Genomic DNA, 25,967 nt, shown 5'->3' on the forward strand with positions numbered 1-25,967 from the left:
TGGCTCCAGGTGATGAATCCAAACTCCTCTTCTCCAGCTCCCACCCCTTCTACTAGCACCACTTTTCTGCTACTTGAAATGAGAGGCAGCAAGGAGGAACAGACTGTGAATTTTATTCAGGAGTTACAACCGGTGTCCTCAGACAGAGCAGTGAAGCAAACACCCCACTCCCAGAGCCAGGGATCTCCTCATGCTAGGAGACATGACATCACGTGCTAGTGTGCTCCCGGTACCCAGGCAGCGTGCCTGTCTCCTCTTCATCCTGCCAAAATAAGGCTGCTTTGGGGGACAGGGAAGGAGGCACCAAAGGAACATAATTCCCAGCAGCAGGACACCCCGCGAGCAGCGCGGGTGGCCCAGAAAAGGGCAGCGGCTCTGCATTTGCCCTCTGGCCACAAGCCCAGACAGCTGCCCACAACAGTGAAAGGGCAAGGACTGGTCCTACAGCAGCTGCCACCACATCGGGGCCCCAGCCACATCCAGGGTGTCCAAGAAGGGACCGCAGGCTGCAGTGGCTGATCACTGATGTCCCCAGCAGGGGCCACTGTGACATTATGGAAAGCCAGCCTGCTACGCATGGCAGGGGGCATTGGGCTCCAGCCCCTACAGCAGCCATGGGGATGGTCCTTGGAGCATCTGCCCTCATCCACAGCTGAGGCTCAGACCTCCAAAGTGAGTTTGTAAAAATGAATGGCTGCATGTGAAGAATGAAGGGGGCTGGGGAGTGTCACTGTGGGGCGAGGGGCTGCCATACACTGCAGTACAAAAATAAAGATATAAACCAGAAATTAAAAGGCTGGAGTGGACTGTTGGGATCACATCCTCAGACCTCTGGCTTGTAACAGCTAGAGAAGGAGAGAGAAAGAGAGAAACAAAATCAATGCCAGGGAAAAAAGCAATTGTGCCTGGAGGGGAGAGTGAGAAACAGGAAAAGGGAAATGACAGAGGAAATGAGAACAGAAGAAAAAGAAAAGAGACGAGGAGTGAGGGTGGGAGAAAATAGAAAAAGGAAGGAAAAGTCTGTGTGATTAACATACACTGACTTTTAAGAGAATAACACTCAGGTCCCACAGCTCTTGAACAGAGGGAGAGAGAAATGTCAGCCAGCTAATAAGTGCCCTCCACCAGGACAGAGAGTGGCAACTGAGCACCTAAGAGCCAGTTTTCCAGTATCAGAGAGGAATCCTCCTCCTAAAGTTTTCTGCACCCAGCCCCACGCACACTGGCCAGGCAGCCTCCCTGAGCAAAAGGCAGAGCAGAGAGTCTCATTTCGCACCCAGCTGCGAGAACATCTGGAGTGGGGACTGGCTACTTCTGCCCTGCCTTCGTCACCTTCTTTCGCTGCGCTCTCACCCTGGCAGAGGCGGTGGGGGAAAAGCCCAGGGAAGTGAAAGCGGGGAGGGGAAAATAACAGGCTGCCTTCTGCAAACTGCTCTCGGGCTGGCAGGCAAAGGAACTGTGGACGGCAGTCTGGAGAAGCGATCTGGCATGCGTGTCAGGCAGACACGTGGCAGACTTCCCCCCTTCCCAGTGCCACCCCTGCCTGCTTTGCATTCATTTCCACCCCTCTTCATTTCTCCCAGCTGCCCTCTCCTTTCTGCTGCCAGAGCCTCTGGTCTGGAGCTGTAGGGCCTGCTTGGCAGGTAAAGGCACACTTAGGATGATTGGAAAAGACACCTTAGGGATGAGTCAACCTCCCCTCCCTCGTTCCCCCTCCCCAAGCTCTACAAACCAGGGCCATACCCACAAGAGGGAAGTGAGTCATTCATGCAGAGCTCAGGCTGGTGGGAGCTGTGAGTGCAGACAGGTAACGCACCTGCAGAGGAGGAAAAGTGAGGAGCAGAGAGAGACAGGGCCCCAGGCAGGGACCACTCTGAGCCCTGGGAGGCAAAGAGAGCAGAAGGAAGGATGCTGGAGGCTGGGGAGTGGGGCAGGGCAGGAGGCAGGTAACAATGCTGGGGTGGACACGGAGGGGAACATGAGGGAGGGTCCAGAGGAAGAAAAGAGTTTAGTGCAATCCCGAATAGATGGACAGTCTGCAAATAAAAATATGACTGTAAATAAACCAAACAGTTCAAAACACGAAGCAGCAGCCATGGTAACAGCTCTCCCCTATCAACTTTATCTCCAGAGAGACTCCTGCTTCTGGAGAGGACTGCCCCCACCCCCACACCTGCCCTAGTCCTTCCCTGCTGCTAGCTGTGAGCTCTCACCAGAAAGGTGGACGGGTTTATGCTTGGGGGATTATTTTTATCATTTTCCTCAAGGACTTGCTGCACCTTTCTCCTCTGCTTCTGCTTCTGCCTCTGCCTCCTGCTCTTCCTCCTCCAGGTCCTCCTCTGTGCTCTGTGGCCCAGCATGCAGGACAAAGGGAAGAAAGAGTGGAGATACTTGCAAGATGAGCCATGGCAGTTCTTTCTGACACACGAGGGAACAAAGCAATGGTCATGACACTGGAATAAAAAGGGACCTTTCCCATGGCCAAGACACCTCTGGGTCAGGGAGCAAAGAGACTTGTCTTCCTCTGTAGCATCATGTCAGGGCTATCTAACCCACTTAAAAGTGCTGTGATCCCACTGCCCAACGACTGCCATCAGTCATTAGTGCTCCTTCCTGTATCCTAGGTGTCTACAGGATGTCATGCACTGCTGCACATTTCTGTCCTTCCCTCAAAAAGGGAGCAGGTGATCTCCTGCCCCTTAGGCTGGGACTCAGCAAAAGGAAAAAGAACGCTGCAAAATCTTCAGGGAAATCACCCTAGAGGCAGAGTGACACACATAGCATGGTCACAAGGAGGCATGAGGGGGATGTTAGAGTAGCATGAGAAGTGCCAGGGTCACTTGCTAAAGCCATTTGACACACACAGCTGGACATCACCACTTTCAATGCACACACTCTCCTTTTGGGCAATGGGTGTAATGCCACGGTGCTGAACACCAGGACAAGCCCCTGTATTTCACCACTAAGGTGCCCCACAGTCAAAGTGGAGAGAGGAAAGAAAGAGGGAGCAAATAAGAGCAAAGGATCTCATAGGCAACTGGAGCAGGGCCTGCAAGTTTGGCCTCACCTTGGCTTTGTGGCTGGGCTCAGAGCTCAGGCCATTGGGGGAACTGTACAGCTCTTTGGAGACCACGCACAGGAACTCTGTCTGATCCTCATTCCCATAGTTATAGGATGAGCCAATGTTCACAAGCTAGAAAAGACAAGAGCAAGAATCACAATCACACGTTACTGCAAACATCCACTCCACATGGGGAGCAAGGCAGAAAGTCGACCATGCAGCATGGAGTCCAACCCACACCCCCAGTAGAAAGGCCTTATAACTGAGCTAGGGAGGTAGCACAGAGAACGAGGAGAGGAGGCATCCAGGATGCAAAACAGCTTAACCTCACACAGTATCCTCTAAACCTCTAGAGAAGGAGCAAGAGATCCAGCGAGATAGCACCATCAAAGACTGACCCAATATTCTCAGAAAGGGAAGGTGCTTTGCCTGGGGACTGTATGGCATCCATGATCTTTTCCCCAAAAGACAACCCCTTCCCACCCTCCTCTACCTTCTCCATACCTGCTCAAAGCGCCATCCATCCGACATAGTAGAAACCATCTGAGTGAGCTCCTCTTCTTGGCACTGTAGCACGCGGTAGACATGCTTAGGAGGCACCTGAGAGCAAAATTGCAGAGCAGGTCAACGAGGGTCAGATGCTAAAGGCTGTCACCCTCCTTCAGAATGAACCAGTAGTACCCCTCCCTTGACAGACCTGTCCTCTTCCCGGTGTCTCAGAATAAGTGGAAGTGGAAACCACAACCCAACTTTCTACTGTGCTGTCATGGGGAGCAAGAACAATGGTATCTCTTCTGGAGAGGAGGGACTGAGCTCAGTGCTTCCTGCATTGTCCCCAGAAGATACTGGGCTCTTTCGATGGGGAGTTTGCATTTGTTGTTACAAAGTCATTTATGCAAATGCCACAAATGCTGATGGTGTTCTGGGACCACAAAATGACTGTGTTGCTGGAGGCTTACAACCTGAGGCAAACATGATGAAAAGAGAGGTAGCATACACCACTCTTTGAAGACAGATTTTAAAAGGTTATTGGCCAAGACAAGGTGTGATTGTGCCACAGAATTGATTCCTTTTGCCTCATTGTCTGCATTTAACTCTTCCAGACATCTCTTCACCTGTTCCCTCCAGGTTCCTCTACACGTATCCCCATGCTCTTCACTGTGATTCCACTCCCAGGACCCCCCACACCAGAGCCCTCCTCCCCATGACACCTTCACCTTCCTCACAAACATTCTTCCATATCTCACAGCAACCAGCCACCCTCTTCCAAATTCTAGAGGAGCTGATTTGGTTTCAGGGTCTAAATCCAGCACTACTTCTGGGGATGCAAAACAAGCCTGTAACTTGTTTATTGTAACTAAAATGGTGGTAGCCTTTCCCCCCGCAAGATTTTGCTATGTAGACATTAGCACATAAACTCTCATTAGTTGCTTCTTTCCATTCCTTGCTGCTTCTCCCAAGTCTGTTCTCCCTCTAGACTCGCCTTTCCCTTTCCACACTCCCTCCTTTGCCCACACTACTCTATCTTTCCTTGCCATTTCTCTCCATACCTGAGTTACCGTGTAGTCCTTCTCCTCCAGTCGGTCCTTGATTATTCTGATTAAAGGACCAATATTATAGAACTCAGCTTCTTCTAGGACCCCTGAGAAAGACACAGAAGGACCACAAAAACAGTAAGTTAACAGCCTGTCTTTCTTTTTTGGCTTGGCAAAGATCAATTCTGATCTTCCCATGGTCCACAGGGAGAAATGACTCTGCAGCCTCACTTTTTAAGAGGTTTTGGTTGCTTGAAACTGTTACTACAGAGAAGTGAACCCTGGCTCTCCGCATTGTGTTTCTAATGCTCACCCCAATTTCCTTATGCTGCCTGCTACTACAGAAACGGGCACTGCTAGTGAAGGCTTGCACCAAGGATTGCTAATACCTTTCCCAGACAGCTGGCCAAGGAGAATAAACATAGGTTCCAGTCCCTCTCCGTGGCCACTAGTTATCACCTCGTTCAGGCCCTCTTCTTAAGGTAGAGAACCACAACTTGATCTGACCCTGTCACCAAGAGACCCTAGAAAATCCCAACTTTCCTCCTGCACCACCCAGGGTGAGTTGAACCCACCTTGCAGCCTCATATGACTTCAGATGATCTTTGGCTCTCTCCCCCATGCTTCACATCAAAGCAGATAAACAAAGAAGTGTTTTGGTTTTTTTCTCTATGATGTCTGCATCCATCACCTCTCCTGAGATTCACCTGTTTGCTAACCTTCAGGGCCTTCAGGGAAAGGGAGGTGGGTTCCCAGAGGGTCAGTGAGGGAAAGGTGGCTAAGAGCTAACACTCACATGTCCCCAGGGCAGTACACAAACAATACAGGTGGAGAGATTGATCCTCTACTACCTGACACACTCAGACCTCTTCCAAGTCCCTCATTCAGCTGTGAATTGGTTGGTTTTATGCCAGCCTGAGTATCCGAAGCAGGAACAAAAGGCAGTGTTAAGCTATGAATGGGATTCCTGTTTATGCTTCAGATCTGATGTTAAAACCTGTGGATGAACTCTGCCTGACATCAGGATTACAAGAAATGTCAAGTATGAAACACCTCAGAATTTTGTTTATTACCGTTCTGTACCATTGCTTAGATATATTTTTTGAATTATAACTCATAAAATGATCCTGAAGAAAACTTTCCTTGCATTAGGTAAAAATATGCAAGAGAAAGAGGCGAGAAGACTAATGAACATGCAGAAACTGTGCTTGGCTAGGGCTGGACAGCACAGCCTGTCTTTGGAACTGGCTCCTTGTTAGACTCTGGCATCCAAAAACTTATGAGACATTGGGGACTGCTGGCTGGTAACACCATGATGTTACTGAGTTATCCTGTTGGACCCCCTGTCAACCCCAAATGAGGGACTGGTCTGTCTGGCTTGCTCCGCTGGAGTTGCTGCAGTCCATACCCATAAGAGCACTAGTAGCATGCATTGCCTATCACTGATTAATGATGGCCTTTATTACAGTCAGAAGTGATGAGCTTGGTTTTGTTTGGTCTTCTGGGTTTTTATTCCTAATTAGAAACACTCAGTCATTAACAGAAAACTCAGTCACAGAGCCTGGTTAACAGTGGATCAAGAACAACTGAAAAATGGTTTACTGAGGCTGAGGGATCTTGCCTACTCCCTCCTTGGTGACATCTCTACTGAATGAACAGTCAGGAAGCCACACTACCTGTAGGATGCCTTCCTCACCTACTCCGAACCCCTTCAGTAAAGGAAATATCAGTATGCTTTCCAAGAGCTGCAGGGATAGCCCTCTCAAATCCCCCCACATCAACCTCCAGAAGGAGAATGAGAGACAGCAAGGTCAACAAGTCCTCCTGTGTCCTGGCTACAGCAGTGATGTTAAGTGGGAAGTTTCTGAGCTCCAAGACTCACCCTCTTCAGCCATATCTTTATCCAGGACCAGTTTCCCATGACGGAGGAAATTCAGGATGGGTCCAAAGTAAGTGGGGTCCCGGTCTATTAGGTACGCACCAGTCTCATCCTAGCAACAGAGGTAGACCATGAGAAGAAAAACCCCATGGGGAACTTGTAACCAACCCTCAAATGCTCCAAACTATAGGAAAATACAAACCTAAGCAAAAATGTCCACTATTTCTAAGACTCCTTAGAAACCATGGGCCCCCAAGAGTGCCTAGCCAAGTCAGCCCAGCTTGGATTTTAATTCCTGTATCGGTATGCTCAGCATGCCCACCTCAGCATGGCCCAATCCAGCTGAGAAAGCCAGTCTCCTTCCGCAACTGTGAATACAGGCCTGGTGTGAGAGATCAGAGAGCCCCCTTATAGAGGACAAAGCTGAGTCAGGCAGATAGAGCTGGGAGGTAGAGCCAGGGGATGTGGGGTGATAGAGAGATGGGAGAGCAGGAGTGGAAGGGAAATGGCCTCTCTTTTCCCCAGCTAGGGAAGACAGGTGCCAGGCTACAACACAGCAAGGTGGGATCTGGCAAGGGGCAAATCCTTCCCGGGAGAGCGAAGAGAAAGAGCAGGCATTTTTCACTCAGTTACTCCTGCAGCTGTCGGGGTCTGGCTGCATCCCTACACCCCCGCATCCCTCCCCAGGCTCAGTGGGACACGGTGCGGGAGGCAACCCAGCTGCCTTACCCGGTCCGACTGCAGCTCCTCGCCCTGGCACAAGCGACACAGGAAAGATTTCTGCTCCCGACACAGGGTCTGCCTGGTGGTGAGGAAGACGGTGCCCCCCACATTGAGCCTCACCCACTTGGCCTGGGTGCCAGCGGGTGGCGGGATCTCCCAGGTGCAGCGTAGCCCTACGGCGCCCTGCATCTCCTCCCCGCCCTCCATCCTCATTCTCTCCACCCCCTCCCCGGCGTGCAGGGACTGCCGCAGGTACTGCCTGCCGGAGGGTGCCGGGATCTGTAGTTTATCTGCCTCTCCCTCCGCAGCGGCAGTGCTTCAAGGGGGGGGCAGGGACCTCCCTGTGGGTCCCGAGGGAAGGAAGGGTGGTCGCTGCTGGAGGATGTCGCTGTGGCTGTTAGGGGTGAGCAACACCACAGCTCCACAGCGCTGATGCTCCCTGGCTTTTCCCCTCTTCCCTTTTTCACTAACCAAAGGCCTGCCAGCACTTTCCGAGGTGCAGAGTGTTATGCAACAATCGTCGGCATTTATTTCCATAGACAGTCCCTCCGGCTCATTAAAAGGTTCTGGGAACTGTAGTTTGCAGAGACATGCACAAAAGGGTGCTGGGAACTGTAGTTTTCCTAGTCCCCTGTCCCTGCAATGAGGATGCTGTAATGAAGGGGGCTGCACTGCTCTATGTGACCCCAGCCCTGTGGCTAGTAGTCTGCCTGCTTCCCGTCCTGCTTCCTGCCTACAAGCTCCCTCAGAGTCAGGACGAACCACCTGCTCCCTGGCAGTCAGCAGATTAAGCCTGTCAGTGCTGTACTCCACAGCTTTCCTTCCAGGAGATCCATTACCTCAGGCTCACAGCTCAGTGCTGCATCAGTTGCCACACTGTTCTGGATGCAAAATGTGCAGACTGTTGCCTTCCTGCTAACATATGTAGGGACACTTCTGGGAACTGTATCCTGGATCTGTATGAAGTGCTGGCAGGGGGCAGAAATAATTTCTCTTCCAGCTCAGAAGAGTCACTGACTCAGCAGCCTCCCCCTCCCCCCCAACCCAGTGCTGTCCTACCAGCACAAACCATGCCAGAGAGAGATCCCCTGCGTCCTTCCATCCCATTTATGTCTGGGCAACAAATAGGTCAGATTTTAACTTAGTTCTCTGTGGAGTTTTAAGTCTGCCCCAGGCACGTTATTACCTGCTGAGGCCAATGTGCCAACCCAGCCGTACTGAACCTAGCCCTGCCTCTGCCACTCCCTCCTGCCAGACCGAGCCTGGAGCTCAGCAACTCATGCCCCATGGGACTCTGTTCAAATGCACCCCTTGGCATGGACACAACCTGAATGAGCTCTCTCTCCAGCAGCTCTGTTTTTCCCACTCCCACCTAAGCACGGCTGTGCTTGCCAGCAGCTTGAGCATATTAGCAATGGAAAGGAAAGGCTGATATTCCACCGGAATGTGGCTCCAAGCCTTCCTTCACCTAAGCAACTTTCTGGCTCTTCCTTGCCAGGCCAATGCAGCACTGCAGAGTGAGTGTGGTGCCTTGCAGACTCTTTGTTGTTCTTGCACCTAGATCTTTTGTGTCATTTGAGGTGGGGTTTTTTTGATGGAAGAGGGTGGATAAAGAAAGATTACATTTTACATTCCTTTTCTTTCCATCCTTACCCCTTCTTTTACTTAGAAATCACTCCCTTTTATGATTACAGGACGTGAAGGCAGCATCACCCTTCCCCCAAATCACCCAGAACTTCCTTCACAAAGAAGGTGCGTGTACTTTGTTCCTTCTGTGGAGGAGTGCAAAGGGGAGGAGGGAAAGTGGGGGTTACGCGGAAAAGGTTTAAAGATTACAGACCTCCAGCTACTTTAAGCACAGGAACAATTCAACTGCTGCAGGCTGTAAATTCAAACAACTCTGGATCTCCTTGAATTTATATCAGGAGCTGGCCAGCACTAGAGTGATCAATAATAGGGAGGGGATGACAAATTTTTTTTGCCTACCTGTATGGAGCAGACTTTGGCCCAAATTAGTGTTCAGCCCTTGGACCAATCTCCACTGAGCAGTGGCGGGCATTGAAGACACTCAAAACACTGACCTCAGTTGAAGCATCACACAGTGCAACACAGCTCTGGGCTGTGGGACTGCTGCAAACGATGGCAAATCTGCGAGCTCTGCCCTGCACCCTGGTGTACAAGGCATGCAGGACCCCGTCTGTGCTGGCTGCAGCTCCAGCAGAGAATTAGGGTGAGGACTGTGGCTCTCTGATATGAGTACAGTAGCTGAGTGGCAGCCTATAGCCCCTTATCTCCCCCTCTGAGAAATACGCCCTGCCTTAGTTTTCTTCCTTCTATAAAGGGTTCACCCTGTCTCCCTTTCCTCCTCCTGCAGCCCCTCAGCCTCTTGCTCCTTTTTAGGTCCAATCTCGTTTTTGACGTCTTCTTCCCCAACCTCTCCCATGCCAATGCTGCTCACGGGTCAGCGATGGTCTGTATTCAGAACACACTTTCTTCCATCAACACCAGCTTCTATCTGTGGCCAGCACTTCAAGCCTTGCTCACTCCAGGGCCATGGTGTGGAAGGTTAGTTGGTAATCTAAAGAGGTATACTACAAGGAAAGAGGTCAAGGTACACCACTCCCATCCCCAGAGCCTTCTCTTCTGCAACATACAGCACAAAACTTATTGGAAATGCCCCAGGCCAGGGTGTTCCCCATAGTATACGGAAAAACCTCTTTAGGAAGAAGTCAGTCCAGGGTAAATTACCAACTGAAATGCTATGATGAGCTGGTGGCATGGGCTAAATACAGGCTGATTTGCACACCATCACCAGACACAGTTCTGAGATGCAACTAGCATGCTTGGGTTAAGGTCCATTAAAATTAAGCAATAGAACAGAGGAGAAATATATTTAAATAATGCAATGGCTGTTCCTCTTGCTTTGATGATAACTATATAAGACACATGCACAGAAACAGAAAGACAGCAGCAAGCGCAAGCTTATACAGGCCAGTGTGATTGTGTAATGCCGTACAGCCCCACTAAGTACCCAGTTAATCACGGGGGCAATTGCAGAGAGAGCCTGGAAGCAGGAAAAGCTGGACAGTCACCAGGTAGATGGGTGATAGCAAGAGAGGAGGAAAACAGAGCAGGTGGCAAATGGAGTTTCTTGGTTCAGCCACCAGCAGGCCTGCAGTGCAAACCTGCAGAAAGCCGCACACAATGCAGCATTCTGTACATACATTGCAGCCTGACAAGTCAGCTGGGTACGCGGCGTTCAATGCATCACTGACGCTGTGGAGCTGCTCTTCAGGGACTGTTGCATTGCAGAGTACCAGTGGGAGCAGGGATCACCGTGTGTTGGCACAAACGGTGTCACCACTCTGGCAGGCTGGGAACACACATCTGGGATTAAACTTGTGTGATCATTTAGTTAATGAACACACGGTGGCATGAGGCACTGGAGAAGAAACCACCTCCTCTCTCGTCTCTGTAGGAAGTGGGGAGGGGAGGACAAGTAATGGTCTTACATTTGACATTTGCCAACAGTGAACAGGGAAAAGAAAACTCCCTACACTGGACTTGGGGGTGGGAGGAAGGCAGTTCACTTGTACCCAACAAAGCCCAGCCTGACTGCCAGCTGAGCCAGGCATATCAGAGTTGGAAGAGAAAGGTTCCACAGCGTTCAGGTGAGCTACTCTTTCTCCAGCTCCTTGTGCTTCGTGTGGTCTGTGAGCAATGTACCTGCATCCAAAATAGTGTGTAAAGTCTGCGTGTGTGCGTGTGCATCACTTAGCACCTCTGCTGGAAGAGTGCTGGGACGAGGACAGAAAACAGTCCCATAGCACCCAGTTGTGGGCTGGGACCAGGAGAGATGGGAAGAACACGAAAAGCCCCTGCAGGCAATGGCAATTACCGTTGCTCATGCGGTGGTTTTTAGTGGGAAGGGACAGCACTGCTGGCAGAAGAGGGGCTATTTGGAAAAGTTTGCAGGGGAACAAAAGGTTTGCTGGGAAATGAAATATGAAATACTGCATACCTGTGTGGTAGAGAAGGAAGAGGAAGGCAGGGAATTAAGACGACATGTGAGGTACAAGGGACTATGGGATTACTGTTGGAGAACCATCGACCAGACTGTTTTCATGGAGTCCAAAACTACTTCAGGACAAAAGTATTACAGATAGTAAAATATAACTATAAACCAATGAAGAGTTTACCCGCTGGACTGGGATTCTCAAATTTATACAGAGAGCTCTAAAAGCTCCAGTCTCAAGTTAGCCATAGGTCAATGTCACCCTCTTCCTACATCACGGCTATTTTTCAGGCTACTTTTTGGCCACCATGAGCCCTATCCCACCGAAGATATGCTACTCCCCTTTCCCTGTGGCAAATTTTCCACAGGACAGTCATAAACACTAGTGATTTGCTTTCATATACACTTGACCCCTTCCCAGTTCCCAGAGGAAGTCCACCCACGGAGTCAGGGACATGAAGATCTGCAGAATATTTATAGTCCTGGTGTGAGTCCCCTCAGATGTTCCATATGTCCAGTAGCATCTGTTATGGCTCAAAATAGGATTTTTACAGTCTCTAGGCTTTGAAAACATTGTCTCAGTCTCCACAACATTGCCAGTGCTTTGCCTGCAGCCTGAGAACAGATCTCAGCTAAAAGGAGGGAGAACATCAGAAGACACTCTTGGACATATTTTTGATACATGATGTAACAGGGCATACCCTAGAAAGACAAAGTATCTTGTCATGGGAAGGAAGTTCTCCATTTATCCTCTGTAGGGAAATCAAGGCAAAGCTAATCATCTGGTAAAAGATTTGCCAAAAGCTGGGAACCTGAAGAACCGCTGAGATTTTATGGTTCCAAACCCAGCCAGGAAAAGGGCAGTTGAGTACTGCCAACCTTGGTACACCTGCCAGAGAGGGGAACAGGCCCTGCTGGATGTCTTCGAGCCACACAGTCAAAAAGTAGGGCAAGGGGAGAGGGAAATCTTTCACTCAGTTTGCGATCTCCAGGTGGATGGCTGGGCTGCACCAGACACCTCCCCGCAACACAGAGACCAGAGAAAAGCAGCTCAGTCTCAAGGGGAAGCAGAGAGATTCCCACTGACCCCAGGGACTGTTGGGGTCAGTGGGGAAAAAGAAACACAGCACTTAAGCTGCATTGCCAAATGTTCTGGAAGGACAAAAAGCAAAAGCCAGCCCTCTGCATCCATTGGAAATGATTAGCAAAGTCTGAAAGAATATGCCAATTTTCTCTAGTAACTAAATTTTCCTGGAGAAACAAAACAGGCACAGCACTCCTGTTTGTCTGTACATAAGGGCTTGGCCACACACTAACAATATCAGCCTCACCTCCCAGCCACACCTAGGCTATTAAACCTTAACTACCCACCAGACAGCCTCTAAGCTTGGCTGATGGTGGGAGAAGCTAGAAATCCTGAACTGAAAAGATGTCACAAGCCAGATCCTGCTATAAGATCCCATACTAGACAAAACTGTCTGTACAAGTATCTTAAAGTGTCTTAAAAAAGCAGCACCCCTGTTGCTCATATTGGGAGGCCCCTCCTCAGAGAGTTTAGCACCACTTGCTGTTCCCAGCCAGTCACCCCAGCCAGTGCTTATCCTTTTGTTTCCACATCAACACCTTACTACAGATTACAAAGTTTGTTTTTAAGGGTTCTCAGTTACACACTTCAATCAGATGTCCTACATTACATGCCAGCTAGTTCTTCCCTTTCCCCTACAGGAAACAGTTGCTAGAAAATTACCCTGCTTGGGATAAAGCAAGGTGTTGCTACCAGCCTTTAAAAACACAGTGATTACCTGGGTGGGGAAATTCATAAAGCATGGGAGTAAAAAAACCTTCCCCTAGCAGGAAGGAGATGATGATTAATTAAACCATCAGTTAAACCCAGAATTGAAAGTCTTAACAATTTGCTGGGCATGCTGTAACCTGCAAAGTAAGCCCTTTTGGGAAGTCTAAGCCTGAAGAACTAAATGGAAGCTGGCAAGTATAAAGGTTTATTATTTTATCCAGATCTGTCTTGCACTGCATACTAAAAGGCCACTCATTTCAGATCCCTTCGCACTCCATATACTCAGCATTTGCTGTAATGCCAGCCTCAAGTCCCTGAAGAGCTAGGTTGTTAGACTGACATGAAGTAGGGAAATTGAATGCTTTCAGTCACTGGAAATGGGTGGAAAGAATGGGCAGGCTGTATGTGCAGCCAACAGAGGCCAAAGGAAATGCAAAGAATAAACACCCTCCAACAGGAAAGGATCCAGCCCTCATACTGACTGCCTAGGAAGGGACCCTGCAAATCTGTGACTATAAGCACCCAAACCATCCTCTAGAAAGGATGACCCCATCATCCTCAGTGTCTACAGGCACCTATTGCTGCAAGCCCAAGAGCAGAACCTGTCTCATTAACTTTCTAAGTTACCAGTGGGCCAGAATATGTGCAGGTCTTTTCCTCTTTTTTTTTTTTTTCCCCTTTTCTTTTTGTTTTCTTTTTTGTTTTTTTTTTTTGTTTTTTTTTTTAATAAGAGGAGAAAATCCTAGAGGGAACAAATTCTTCAACATTGTCAGGGATACCCAGCGGGATTTCAACTCTCATATATAAGACAATGGTCTTGGGGGAAAATGCATGCCATTGTGGGCTATTCCTCTGTAGGTCTCAGTTCCCCTTTTTTAAGGTTACATGGTAAGTCTCATGGAAAGAATGGAAACACCTATGCAGTCCAATTTTCACCATGTGAGATGACATCCAGTCTTTGAAGAACAGAGCTGTTACTAACATGGAGTTTTAGGCCAAAAAGCAAATGGACAAGGACTGAGAGGAGGAAGATGGTGAAAAGTCCAAAGAGCGAGGTATGCCATTGTCTTTCCTGGGCCAAAGAGCTTGTTGGGGGTAAGAGATGTAGTTCTACTCATGGAGAGAAGGAAACACCTCATTTGAATCATCAAGACAAAGTGATCCCATAAAAATCAAGTTCCTGAAAAGGAATCACCCAAGCAACACTCACATAAATTCCATTCAGCAGAAATACCTTGAAACACGTATTTATTTACCCTTTTTTAATCCCAGAATCTTTTCTTTTTCCCCAAGGGGGATTTTGGACCATGGGGGTACAAAACCGGCTAAGTACACATTGCAGTTAGAGTCCAAGTGCAAGAAGAAATCCAAACCAAGTCTCCAACCTAAGTGCCAACCTGGAAGCCATATTTGCTCCTTTAACAGCTGTGTCTTTCCCCAGTTTTGCACTCAAAATGGCCATAAAGTACGTGGATGGCTTCTGAGGCAGAAGCAGAGAGCGGGATTATGAGGCACAGTTATACAAGTATGACCATCCTGTGAGTGAACGTGGTGGAATATCCCGAGTGATGAGCTTGGCTTGACTGAATTACTTACCCATGCTGCCACCAGCACTCTCTTCCTTCTATCTGATATGGTTAAAAGGTCACAAAGTCACAAAACAGCTGAGATTGGAAGTGACCTTGGGAGGACATCTGGTTCACCCCACCTGCTCAAGCAGGGTCACCTAGAGCTGGCTGCCCAGGTCATCTTTATGCTCCTAAGCAGCAGCAGTAGGGTAAGGACAAAGTGCCAAAACACCATGTCCCCGTACTTGTTACCCAACACCTTTACCTCAAAACACTTAACCAGGAATGCTAAACCCATCTTTTCCAAATCCTGTTTCAAGGCAAATTACTGCACAGCTGGGAGACGAAGCAGCGCATTACACCGTCTTCCCCTTTCCCTCAGAAATAATATTTTCAGGCTGTGCCCGCATGTACCATTCCACCCAGGCCCCATCGTACACAGCAACATCTGGTTTGCCACAGAGGTATGCCGCCAGAGCCACATGGCAGGCAGTGACCCCAGAGCCACACGTGGCTACCACCGGCTTTAAGAGGTCCACCTTCTTCTCCTGGAACATACTGCGGATCTGCTCAGGGGTCTTCTCTAAGCCAGACTCTGTGAGGAAATCAGTGAAGGGGATGTTCATCGACCCAGGGACATGACCAGGCTCAATTCCTGGAGGAAAAGCAATACAGATAGGAATTAACCTCTACTGTCTGGGACAAATCTATTACAAAACCCATTTGCTGTTTCACTGGGAGGAGTATTTATTGTTTAGTGTATTTTGTTAAAACAAATAAATTCCTTTTTGTTGAACTCTGCTTTACTAGATTTCTGATTACGCAGGGAGGATGGCTCTAACCTTCAGGTTACCACATGGTCACAATTCTGTCAAGTTTTATTTTTCCTCCCAGTTCCCTCCACATCTTCCCTGAAATCAAATCAACTTATTCTGGTGAGGCACTGACTGAAGCACCTCCACAGGCCTTTCTGACAGGAAGAGTAGCAGCACTACATGAAGAGACCAATTAATATCTTTGAGGTGTGTGAAAGCTACGGTCCTCACCCCAGCCCCTCATGAGGAAAAGAAAAAAAATACATGGCTTCCCCACTCCTGAATTTTCAAAGAGCAGCACTAGTAAAGTCAAAAGGAAAGGAGCACAGGTGGACACACTGCCTCAAGTCCCATCCCATAAGGGACAACCATATGCCCCTTCATTACCTCTAAAGGAGTCAAACTGATTAGCACCTTAAATAAAGCCCCTTTTTACTATGCCAATGTCTCAGGAGGCACATTACCATCTCGGGGCTCTGGCTCTACTCCCCGGAACCGTCCTGCAGCACGCGCATCCACTAGCTGGAAGCGGTGGGAATCCAAGTTATCTAAGACGTCCTCGTATGTTTTCACTAGGGACTTGTCCAAGGAGGCGTGGAACTCCGAGGGAGCTACCTGGCTTTTCCCAGAGCTCAGCACATTGCCCTCTCGCTGCCAGTTCTTCAGGCCACCATCCAGAACAGAGACGGCATCATGTCCGAAGGCCCGGAACATCCACCACACCCGGGGTGCTGAGAAGAGACCTTGGTCGCTGCCATCATACACCACAACATGGGAATCATTCCCCACACCCAGCTTCCCCACATACTCAGCAAAGTCATCAGCCTTGGGCAGCATGTGATCGTAAGGTGAAGTACGGTCGCTGCATTGGTCAATATCAAAGAAAACTGCACCAGGGATATGGCGCTCCTCAAATTCCCGCTTTGGGTCACGTTTCATCTTCGGCAAATACCAAGATGCATCCACGATTCTCAAGGCCAGACCAGCCTGCTGGGACTTGATGGCTTCTGAAAGCCATTTTGCAGACACCAGAGCACGGTAGAGGAGTTGTTGCGACATTGCTCCTGAGTCCTGGCTGAGATTACCTGATTCCCAGGGCCTGCCAGAATCCACCTGACTGCAAAAGGAAGAAAGTCGCAAATTAGAGATCAGCCTTACAAAAAGTCACTGGACAAAGGTGCATTTTGGGACCAAAGACCTGTGTCTGCACTAAGGTGCTGGCTAAGCCTACAGGGAGGAGTCTGAAACGCTCCAGCCCCGAAAATAAAAGTTTCACAAAGCTCAGCCCACACCCTGCCCCGAGCGGGACAGCCATGGCACAGTCCTGTCCTGCGCCCAGCTCTCCGTAGCCCGCCGGCCACCTCCAGCGACGACCAGCCAGCGCTGACAGCAACAGGAGGGGAGCGGGGCGGCCCCAGGGACCCTGAGCGAGGCCACCGAGCGCCCCGGGCTGAGGCACGGCCCCACGACGAGGGGAGGCTCTGCCCCACCGCCCTCACCGCCCCAGAGCCAAACTCCAGACGAGGCCTCACCGGGTCCCTGGCGACCCGCACGCAGGCTGGACCCCCGCCGCCATCCCTCCCACCCCGCACACCCCCAGCCCCGACGGGGCCTCGGTTCCCTTCGCGCAGCAGCGGGGCATGGAGCAGGGCCAGCCCGCCGTACCGCCCCGTACCTCCACGCTGGGCCTCAGCCGAGCAGCACCCGCCCTCCGACCCCACCAGCCATGGCCGCCGTCACCACCGGGGGGCTGGAGCCGGGGCTCGGGGCCCTCCCAGGGGCCGGTCCCGGGCGGTGCCGCCCGCCCCCGTACCGCCCCCTCGGGCCGCGCCTCCCGGGCCGCGTCCCCCCGCCGCCGCCATTTTGTGTGTGTGCAGTGTGCGTGACCTTAGCGGCGGCGCCCCCTCCCGGCCTCGGACCTCCGAGATGGCGCCGAAGGTGCTCGGCAGCGCGCTGGTCACCGCCAAATGGCTCTCGGAGGCCGTGCGGGCCGGGCGGGTGGGAACGAGCCTGCGGGTACTGGACGCCTCCTGGTACCCGCCGCAGGAGCGAAATGCTCGGCAGGAGTTCAAGGAGAGGCACATCCCCGGGGCGTCCTTCTTCGACATCGAGGAGTGCCGGGACAAATCCTCCCCCTATACCTTCATGCTGCCCAGCGAGTCCCACTTCGCCGACTACGTGGGGCGCCTGGGGGTCAGCAATGACACCCACGTGGTGGTGTACGACGGGGATAAGCTGGGCACCTTCTACGCCCCCCGCGCCTGGTGGATGTTCCGGGCCTTTGGGCACAAAGAGGTTTCAGTGCTGAACGGTGGCTTCAAGAACTGGGTGAAGGAGGGCCACCCGGTCACGGCGGAGGTCAGCCAGCCCGCCCCAGCCATCTTTAAGGCCAGGCTGAACACAGCCCTGCTGAAGACCTTCGAGGAGATGATGCATAATGTGGGGTCCCTGCGGTTCCAGGTGGTGGATTCCCGCCCTGAGGGCCCATTCCGGGGTACCGAGCTGGACCAAGGTAACGGAGGTGGGAATGGCACCTGCCCCCTGCACCAGAGCAGGATGAGTGTCTGGGCATAATAACTCTTCCCAGCCAGCATACAGTTTTTCCTAATGCACAGGTGTGCCTCAGCCTTGATGTACCTTAAGGGAACCACAGTTGAGCATTCAGATCCCAGTGCCCTCACAGAATGCTTTTATTGTAGTTGGTTCTAAAGCTGCAGGAGGAAACAGCAGAAAAGGTCTGCAGTCTGTTGGCTCCAGGATCCCTCGTCCCACACCCTGCAGAAGTTAATCAGACAGAATGCAAACACAGGAGGTGAGAGCTCCCAGGGGTTGTTCAGGGGCCTATCTAATGCTAGCAGACACGCACAAACTATCAGTATTCATACAGGCACCTGTCACCATAATGAACACACCAGCAAAAGCCCAGGTTTTAGGCAATACACAGTACCCAAGAGACATTTTCCTTCTTGCTCTGGTTCCCAGCAAACAGAGAACTTGCTTGAGCTGATCTTCGTTCTTTTGCTCTCTGCCATTAAATCTAACAAACTTAAGAAAAGCCCCAAATCCTTTCCAAATGTGTGGGCTGTCAACCTCTCTCTTTTTGATGCCCCAAGTAACAGGAACAAAAATTGATTTTGTTACCTGGGTCAAACACTGGATATGCAAGCAGCAGGGGTGAGCGAAGTCCTGTGCAGTGGGGACAGCTGGTACAACAGCTTGCTTGGAATGAAGTTAAAGTTGGTTGTTAAAGGAGGCCCTTACTATGTAATTTAAGCCTTGGCATATCCCAAAATAACCACTCCTCCAAAAGGGAATCACAGGTATGGTTTAAAAAGAAATGCAGGGTTTAGAAAACAAAGCACAGAAAAGCTCAGCAACAGTTGTTGGGTCTGAGTCAAGCTCCACACTGCAGGAGTTGGTGTGCGGCAGGCTTCTGTGGTCCTGAGGCAGTGCTGTGCTGCTGCTGCCTTGCAGGTCGGCTGTCATTCTGTTTTGGCTGTTTTATGCGTGTGCTGCTGTACAGCCATTGAGCATGACACTGTGTCCTGAAATCAATTCCCACATCCAAACCTGGGGAGCATTTGGCTGTAAATGGCTCTGTACATGTGATTCGCATAAGTGTCTGCAGTGAGCACCCCCCATCACACTTAACCTGTGCAAGACAATGCAGAAGATGAGAGAGGTAATGGGAGTGACAGAGGAGGCTGTTGCAGGGAAAGAGAGGAAGTTAGGCTTATTACTCATTCTGTTTCTTTGCCTGCTGCAGCCCATCAAAGTGAAGGTTGAATTTTAACCTCAAGACGTGAATAAAACACTTCTTGCTGGGAGCTGGTGGATTTTGCATTCTCTATCCCAAAGTGGGAGTTGTCACCTGGTGACAAATTCCACAGCCCTGACAGCATCTTGAAAACAAATTTTTCCTTTGACATGAGTCAGCATGGAACAGTTTATTTGTGGTGGTCCAGTTTTGCTTCCCACAGCAGATCCAGCAGGATAAGCGCTGCAGCTGCAGCTGCTCATGCCACAGGAGCTTGACAGCCTTCTGAACTAGGCTAGCCAGTAGCTGTGCTACAGCCAGCAGTGGGTAAAAGGCAACGCTTACATCTCAAAGAGCAATTTGAAATCAATGCTGATTAATTACAGGGGTCATCCAATCAGGGAGGAGAAACATTGCCTGCAAATTAGAGAAGAATGGTCTTGAGGTTAACAAACTTGCTGTGTTCTCAGGTGATTTCAGTTTAATTATTGCCTCAGCTCTTGACTTCCTAATTAAGTCAATTAATCTCTCCAGTTCCATGAACTCCATCTCTAGAAGAGGCTAATTTCAGCTGACTCTTTTGCCTCTTCAGTTTTTCAGTTCTGTGTGGTAAGAATTAGTTGTTTGTGTTTTATTTTTATGCAGCAGCTACCTTGCTGGGATTTAGACCTCTGTAGCATTTAAGATAATATGTGGCTAATTTTTAGTTGCTGGGGGAAGTTTATCCAGATTGCCAGGGTGGAGAAGAATGGACGGTGTTCCTGTAAGCTGGGTCTCATAGGTCTTAAATGCAGGTATTGCTTTGGATGAAAAAGCTTGGGTGTTTGTGCATGGTGTGCAGCATAAGCCCATTGGATGTACAACCCTGACCTGTGGACTGGGTAGTTAAAAGCATCCCTGCACAGTGCTGTGTTTCTGGAGGAACTAGCAACTCAGGCCCGCTTGGTAGGTGAGATTCGGTGATGGCCCAACCAGGTTCTGCAAGGGCCTGCTTACTCAGGCGCTGTTGGGTGCAGGTCTGTGGAACCAGCCTGAACTGACACAATCCCAGGCAATCTGGGGGCAGATGATAATTACTGAGTGTTGGGCACTGAAAACTGAGGAACAAGAATTGTAGCTGAAAAAAAGGCATGCAGAGAAGTTGTGAATTTCTGAAGTCTTTTGCAGACACCAGAGGAAAGAGGGGAAAGTTGCCAGACAAGAAATCCATTGTCTAAAAGAAAAAGCAAACCCAAAGTAGTTTCGTGAGCTTCCAACTATTTTTTCTTCTCCTTCTCAGCCCTTGGGTAGTCCTTGTCTCCCTTGTGCATACACAACTCTTAAGGCTTTGCCTGTTTTCCGAGCTCTCAGTCCTCCCTGCCCCAAACATAAAGCTTTTGCTCAGCTTGAATGTTCAGTGACAGGGGAAGTGAGAATGAAATGCCACTGCTTCTTCCCTCTCTTCTCCAAATGAGTCTGAAGCTGGGAGTGGACTGGCTCTACCTTGGCCATGAAGTAATACCCAGGGCACAACATGGAGAGCAAGAGAGTTTATGAAAGTCTATTTCAACACACAGGAACCTACAATCCAAAGCTGTCCGTTCATGTGATGAGGTTGACAAACATCAGCTGCCAGAATTAGCACCATAGACATGCTGGTTCTTAGAGTTTACTCTTCTGGCTGTATATGTACACAGTGTTTTGACATTGGTGGCAAAGGGCTATTGATCTGACTGCAAGGACTCTTAGGGAGTTGGCCAGGACCAAGCTTAAAGTGTTCCTTCCAATGAGTTCATGGTAGGTTAGGTGAGATCACTAATGGTCCCTTCCAAGGCATACAATTTGAATGAAAGAGAGAGAAAAAGGAGGCAACAGAGGAGGCGGTTGGAAAGGAACAGCTATTTGCTGTCAGCCAACTCCAAGACCGTGGGGAGTTAAATGTGGACAAGGTACATCTTTTATCATTTTGATGTTAAGAAATTCCACCTGGAGCTTTCATTGCAAAGGGAAAGGCTGGAGAGAAGGGGCTGTAGTCTTGGCTAGATAAATAGCCAATAAAAAATATATATATTTAAGCAGAGAATCTTAACAGATGTGGAAAAGGGGATTAAGCAGTGAAGAAGATAACATATTACAGGTTACAAATTGAGAGGGAGGATTGCCAGAAGCCAAGCTGAGCGAGACTTGGCAAAATAAATTAAAACAAATAACAAAAACTGCTGGAGCAAAGTGAATAAAAAGAGAACAAGGAGAGAAAGAGTGAATAGGGTTGCTATGCAGTTAGCAGGGGCTCCAGATGAAAGATTATTTGTGTACAGCCTCACAATTATACTGAATCTGTGCTACCATTTTTTTCTCTTTCTCCTGAGGATAAGTCTGCAGAGCAGGGGGAGGGGTAACAAGAAGAAGGGGAAATTATAATTTCTAAAGAGGGAGTATAACAAAAAAATACGTGTGCTCAAATCTGTGAGGCAGACAATATCCATCCCAAATATGTGTTTAAAATCAGTCATGTGACATTGCAACTCCATGAGGCAAGTATTTAATAAATTTAATCAGAGCATGCTTCTGTAGGACAAAACACTAGCAAAGTTTGTGTTTGTATTTGTATTTAGGATAGGAGGTACAGCACAACCTAGGCAGCTGTTGATCTATTATCATAATGTGGCTAGACTGGAAGGCTTTCAAAAAAGTTATTTAAATGAAATTATTTAAAATTAAGGAAAAATTGAACAAAATACCTTGGTAAACTTGCAGTACAGCTAAGGGCTCTATTTCATTGCCAACAGAACTGATTTGCCAGATAAAAGAAATGGAGACATGCGTGCCTGGAAGTTATGTCTGATCTCTTCTTCCAGCCATTGGAAGCACCTGCGAGGTAGACTTGTTCCATTTGGACTTCATTAATACTTCGGGTGTAATATTAGAGGGGCAATTATTAGTTCAATGTGAGACAAGAGCAAATAGCACAAGTACTGTTAGGTGCCCAAGAAACTGAATGGAAGTGAGATGAAGGACATAAGAATAGCTTGTGCTGAAAGCAGATCTGTGGGGCTGGAAGTTGCTAGCACAGTCCCATTATTATACTTCTGTGTTTATTTCATATTTTATGCACTGAAAATAGGGAGTTGCTAGTGAAATGTGCTACTGGCACAGCCTTGAGAAGGTTTAAATCATCAGATGGGGATTATTATGTGTGGTACCAGCTGCAGTGATAGAAGTGACAGGAAATATAACGCTACAGAGAGCAAGGTTGGATGCTTACTAGCCTAAAACACTTAATTGCTTGTGTTTCTCTTACAAGCTGAAGACCCACATTTGGAAGCAATAGAAGAGGATAAGACTTGGATGAATTAGTTGGGTGCAAGAACCTCAGATGTGATTTGGCCTTGACAACAGCAATTACTAACCTCCTGTCTACCAGTCGAGATGCTAGGAGATGCTACTTCCTTATCCAGAAGCCTGGTGGTCACCTAGAACTGTTTATAGGGCAGCTGAAGCAGTGAAAAGTGTATCTAATGAGCCCTTACTGGGTTTAGGCTCAGGGCGTAAGGCTGTTGGGAGTGCTGAGTGCTTGTTGTCAGTATGTTGCAGCAATAACAGAAAGGTAGAAAAACTATTACAGCTGCAGGGCAATGTTAGCTCAAGGATAAATGGTCTATGGACTGACCGCGACAAATTTAACGTTGGAAATTAATATTCCTCCTCACATGAGCAAGGAGGTGCCAAAGCTGGAAGTTTCATGGCAAGAATCCAAACTGGTTCTGAGATGGATGGTTTTATGAGAGGGAGCCTATAAAGTGATCACTGTAGTAGCTGGGAGGCTGGCTCTGTAATCCTGGGGTTCCTTCCTGGAGTTTCTGAAGGTGAGTATGCTCTGTGTCATATGGGGCAAGAGCAGATGTATACTCTCCCCTGTTCAGATCCCAGCTGTGTCCAACCTTGCCTTCCAGTCCTGTGATTCTCTGCTCTTGCCCTAGCAGAGAGAAAGCTGATAAACTTCCTCAACCACTCAAGAGTGCTTCTTAAGCAGTCCAAGGGATAGTGGTTGTGCAGTGTCAGCTCTTTCTTTCAGCTGAACACCCACGTACATGAGTAAATGCAGTTTCTACAGAATTCCCCATCTTTCACTTCTAGAGTGCAAGCACTGATCTCCAACTCCAACAGACTTTTGAATGTCTGGAGAAAGGAAGTCTCCTTATAGGTCAAAGTAAAAAATGCTCTAAAATGAGACTGTTCTTTTCAGATCCACCCAGGTCCTAACTGAAGAGTTGTTTGAGGGTGATGAGTGTATATCACAGCAGTCTCCAATAAGAGAGGGGTACAAACCTACCTAAGATATGTGAACAGTCTAGAGAAGCGATCATGACCATGGGGCCTGGGATACCCAAGAACTGAATCGGTAGCCCAGCAAGCTTCTTTGAGCAAGAGCTGGCCCTTCTAGTTCAACCCCCAGGACTTCTTGATCTCAGTACACTTCCCAGTGGTGTGAGATTGCTGTTCAGCAGCTCACAGACTTGTCTGTATTGGGTGATCACCAGTACTGCAGCAGAGCCTTGCAGAAATCCCTTGCCAAAGGACAGGGTCAGGACCATTGACTGTGGGAAAGCAGTAGCCTAACCCAGGCATATAACTTGCTCCAGTAAGAAGCTGTGCAGTCTGAGAACTACAAACAAGGTTTTCTCACTCATTTTTTGTATTGTTTTTATTTCCCCTCTGTCATACAGACACTATATTAATGAATGTGGGTTTTGCAGTTCTCTGTACTGAAGTGATGAACTGTTGTTTTCTGGAACTGGAAAAATGTGTTGAAAGCATCAGTCCAAAACACTGCCTTTTTTTGTTGTGGTTTTTTTTTTAATGTTAGTCCCTCCAGAAGTCAGCAGTTTTTCTCCCAATTTCTCCCTGTAATGCCAAACACTTCTGAAGGATGCATGAGGTGATTAGTAGACGACAATACCAGATATCTAAGGCACTCAGGGAGGATGAATCAGGATACAAAGAGGGTCCATCTGGAACAGGGAGAGATCTTGTGAAGCTGGCTCAGAGCGGCTTTGGTTGTCTTTAGACTCTTACTTTGTCCAGCAGAGCAAAAATACCCTCCTCAATAGCCTGCCAAAACCCTGCTTTCCCTTCATGACATATCTCATCACGTCATGACATCACTCTTCATGAGCAATGAAACTGCAGTATCATTATGATGTGTGATGTCATTGACTAGGTATACTTTAATCATTTACCTGTAACAAAAGTTCCCTGCCCCAATCTCTCCCATCTCCTGACATCAGTTACCCTGATGACTTAGGCAAGTGGAAAGCTATCAGTGAAACAGATTATTATTTATGTGACTTACCCAGGGCTGTCTCATTAGAAGTTCAAACCTAGCAAGGAGCCATTCCCTTAAATGCATTTTCAACATAATATATAATGCTTCCTGCTCCAATGAGGCTTGATCCAAAACCTGTCAAAACCAGTGGAAAAGCTTTCATTAAGCCTATAGTGACAGAATTTGAATTTCAAGGGTGTGATTAAAATCTCATCCATTATATTTTTATATCTGCTTCTTTCTAAAGACCTTGTTCTTGAGATGCAGCTTTCAGGTTGCCTGAGGTGGTCAGTTATACCAGTAGAAAAACACAACCCATGCTGATTTCATCCATGGAGTGGATAAAAAGTGATACAAAACCTGAATTCTCACTTCTCTGACCCCATTGCCTCGGGACGTCTGCCTCAGCAGTAATGTGGCTGACTTTAAGGTTGCTTTATTTCTCTGAATTATGATTTTAAGGTGACCCAGTAATAAACTGTGAACAGATAAGTTCACAAATTCCCCATACAAGCCACACTTCCTGCTTCTGAAAGCTGCTGAGATGCTTGGGGAAGGTCAGAAATGCACTGCTGCATTTCTGTCTACACAGTTCCCCTTAACACCTTTGTTAGGATCTTTTCTGTGGTGGTTCTTTGATTCTTGTCACGTCTAGGCCTTCTTCAGATTCTTAACTCTCATTGCTTTCAGGGAGAAATAGTTTGCTAAATATTCTGGAAGTTTTGACTTCAGCAAAATTGAATAATCTTTGTCCTCTTTTTAGCCCCATACTGCTTTGCATCTTCATAAATACCTGAAACAAATTAGTATCTTGGAGAGAATGGGAGTATCTGCAGTGATGTCTCTAATGTCTCTTTTGTAGGTGTCTTTCATCACTTACGTTGATGTCTCCTTGCTCACAATTCCTTCTCTTGTTCACTCTTGCAGGGCTGGAATCTGGTCACATCCCTGGTGCTGTGAACATACCCTTCCACTCATTCCTAACAGAAACTGGCCATGAGAAGAGTATTGAGGAGATCCAACAAATATTCCATGAGAAGAAAATAGATCTCTCAAAGCCACTGACGGCCACATGCCACAAAGGTGTCACGGCATGTCACATTGCCTTGGCAGCCTACCTGTGTGGCAAGCGTGATGTGGCTGTTTATGATGGTTCCTGGTCAGAGTGGATCTACCGTGCCCCACCTCGCTACAAGGTCTCTGAGTTGAAGCGCAATAAGGCCTAGAGGGAGAGTTGTTTCTTGGGCAATGAGATCTAGCAGCTGTCTCCAGCCCAGAGTACAGGGAAAGGGAGGAGGCAGAAGTAGAGAAAAAATATACTGATTTATGTTTTGCTAGTTTCTCTAAGTATGATCAGTAGATTTCTATTGATCTTCAGGTTTCTCACAGTGAATAAAATATAAGGCGATGAATCTGTGAATATTTCTAATTCTTCTCTGTTTCCTGTGACCTGCTTGTGCTCGGTGCGAAAAGCAGCTTTGCAACATGAAGGAGAATTGGACTCTTCCCTGGAG

The 25,967-nt window shown here is 48.5% G+C and overlaps 3 protein-coding genes across 9 annotated transcripts; 1 reads left to right on the forward strand and 2 right to left on the reverse strand.

The window, feature by feature from the left end:
- Positions 1-93: 93 nt before the first annotated feature.
- On the reverse strand, positions 94-8,001 carry KCTD17 (potassium channel tetramerization domain containing 17). Of its 7 annotated transcripts, none has more exons than XM_064455239.1 (7): positions 7,205-8,001; positions 6,479-6,587; positions 4,612-4,703; positions 3,566-3,661; positions 3,068-3,193; positions 2,214-2,346; positions 94-262 (listed from the first exon to the last, which is right to left on the reverse strand). In XM_064455239.1, the coding sequence occupies exons 1-6, from the start codon at positions 7,409-7,411 to the stop codon at positions 2,263-2,265; spliced, it is 714 nt and encodes a 237-aa protein (XP_064311309.1). In that variant the 5' UTR covers positions 7,412-8,001; the 3' UTR covers positions 94-262; positions 2,214-2,262. The 7 variants fall into 7 exon arrangements, with proteins under 7 accessions (XP_064311309.1, XP_064311301.1, XP_064311292.1 ...); XM_064455231.1 differs by having other exon boundaries at positions 94-845; positions 7,205-8,000; XM_064455247.1 differs by lacking the exon at positions 94-262 and adding an exon at positions 673-755.
- Positions 8,002-14,239: 6,238 nt separating this feature from the next.
- On the reverse strand, positions 14,240-17,207 carry MPST (mercaptopyruvate sulfurtransferase). The gene is made up of 3 exons (XM_064455314.1): positions 17,067-17,207; positions 15,856-16,508; positions 14,240-15,231 (listed from the first exon to the last, which is right to left on the reverse strand). Exons 2-3 carry the CDS (start codon positions 16,448-16,450, stop codon positions 14,933-14,935), a joined length of 894 nt encoding a protein of 297 aa, XP_064311384.1. The 5' UTR covers positions 16,451-16,508; positions 17,067-17,207; the 3' UTR covers positions 14,240-14,932.
- A 28-nt stretch (positions 17,208-17,235) lies between these two features.
- Positions 17,236-25,865, forward strand: LOC104043284 (thiosulfate sulfurtransferase). Its single transcript, XM_009502880.2, has 2 exons — positions 17,236-17,903; positions 25,381-25,865. The coding sequence occupies exons 1-2, from the start codon at positions 17,318-17,320 to the stop codon at positions 25,677-25,679; spliced, it is 885 nt and encodes a 294-aa protein (XP_009501175.2). The 5' UTR covers positions 17,236-17,317; the 3' UTR covers positions 25,680-25,865.
- Positions 25,866-25,967: the final 102 nt, after the last annotated feature.

Source organism: Phalacrocorax carbo, chromosome 1 (assembly GCF_963921805.1).
Source record: "Phalacrocorax carbo chromosome 1, bPhaCar2.1, whole genome shotgun sequence".
Taxonomy (NCBI): domain Eukaryota; kingdom Metazoa; phylum Chordata; class Aves; order Suliformes; family Phalacrocoracidae; genus Phalacrocorax; species Phalacrocorax carbo.

Bases quoted from the DNA above. Each gene is read 5' to 3' on its own strand.
- KCTD17 (XM_064455222.1), bottom strand. From the start codon at position 7,411: ATGAGGATGGAGGGCGGGGAGGAGATGCAGGGCGCCGTAGGGCTACGC. The intron at 3,194-3,565 runs GTATGGAGAAGG...TGTCTTTTCTAG, and splicing joins ATGGATGGCGCTTTGAGCAG to CTTGTGAACATTGGCTCATC. The intron at 756-3,067 runs GTGAGGCCAAAC...TTTGTACTGCAG, and splicing joins AGCCCAGCCACAAAGCCAAG to TGTATGGCAGCCCCTCGCCC.
- LOC104043284 (XM_009502880.2), top strand. From the start codon at position 17,318: ATGGCGCCGAAGGTGCTCGGCAGCGCGCTGGTCACCGCCAAATGGCTC. The intron at 17,904-25,380 runs GTAACGGAGGTG...TCACTCTTGCAG, and splicing joins GGGTACCGAGCTGGACCAAG to GGCTGGAATCTGGTCACATC.
- MPST (XM_064455314.1), bottom strand. From the start codon at position 16,450: ATGTCGCAACAACTCCTCTACCGTGCTCTGGTGTCTGCAAAATGGCTT. The intron at 15,232-15,855 runs GTAATGTGCCTC...CTTTTCCTCCAG, and splicing joins AGAGCCAGAGCCCCGAGATG to GAATTGAGCCTGGTCATGTC.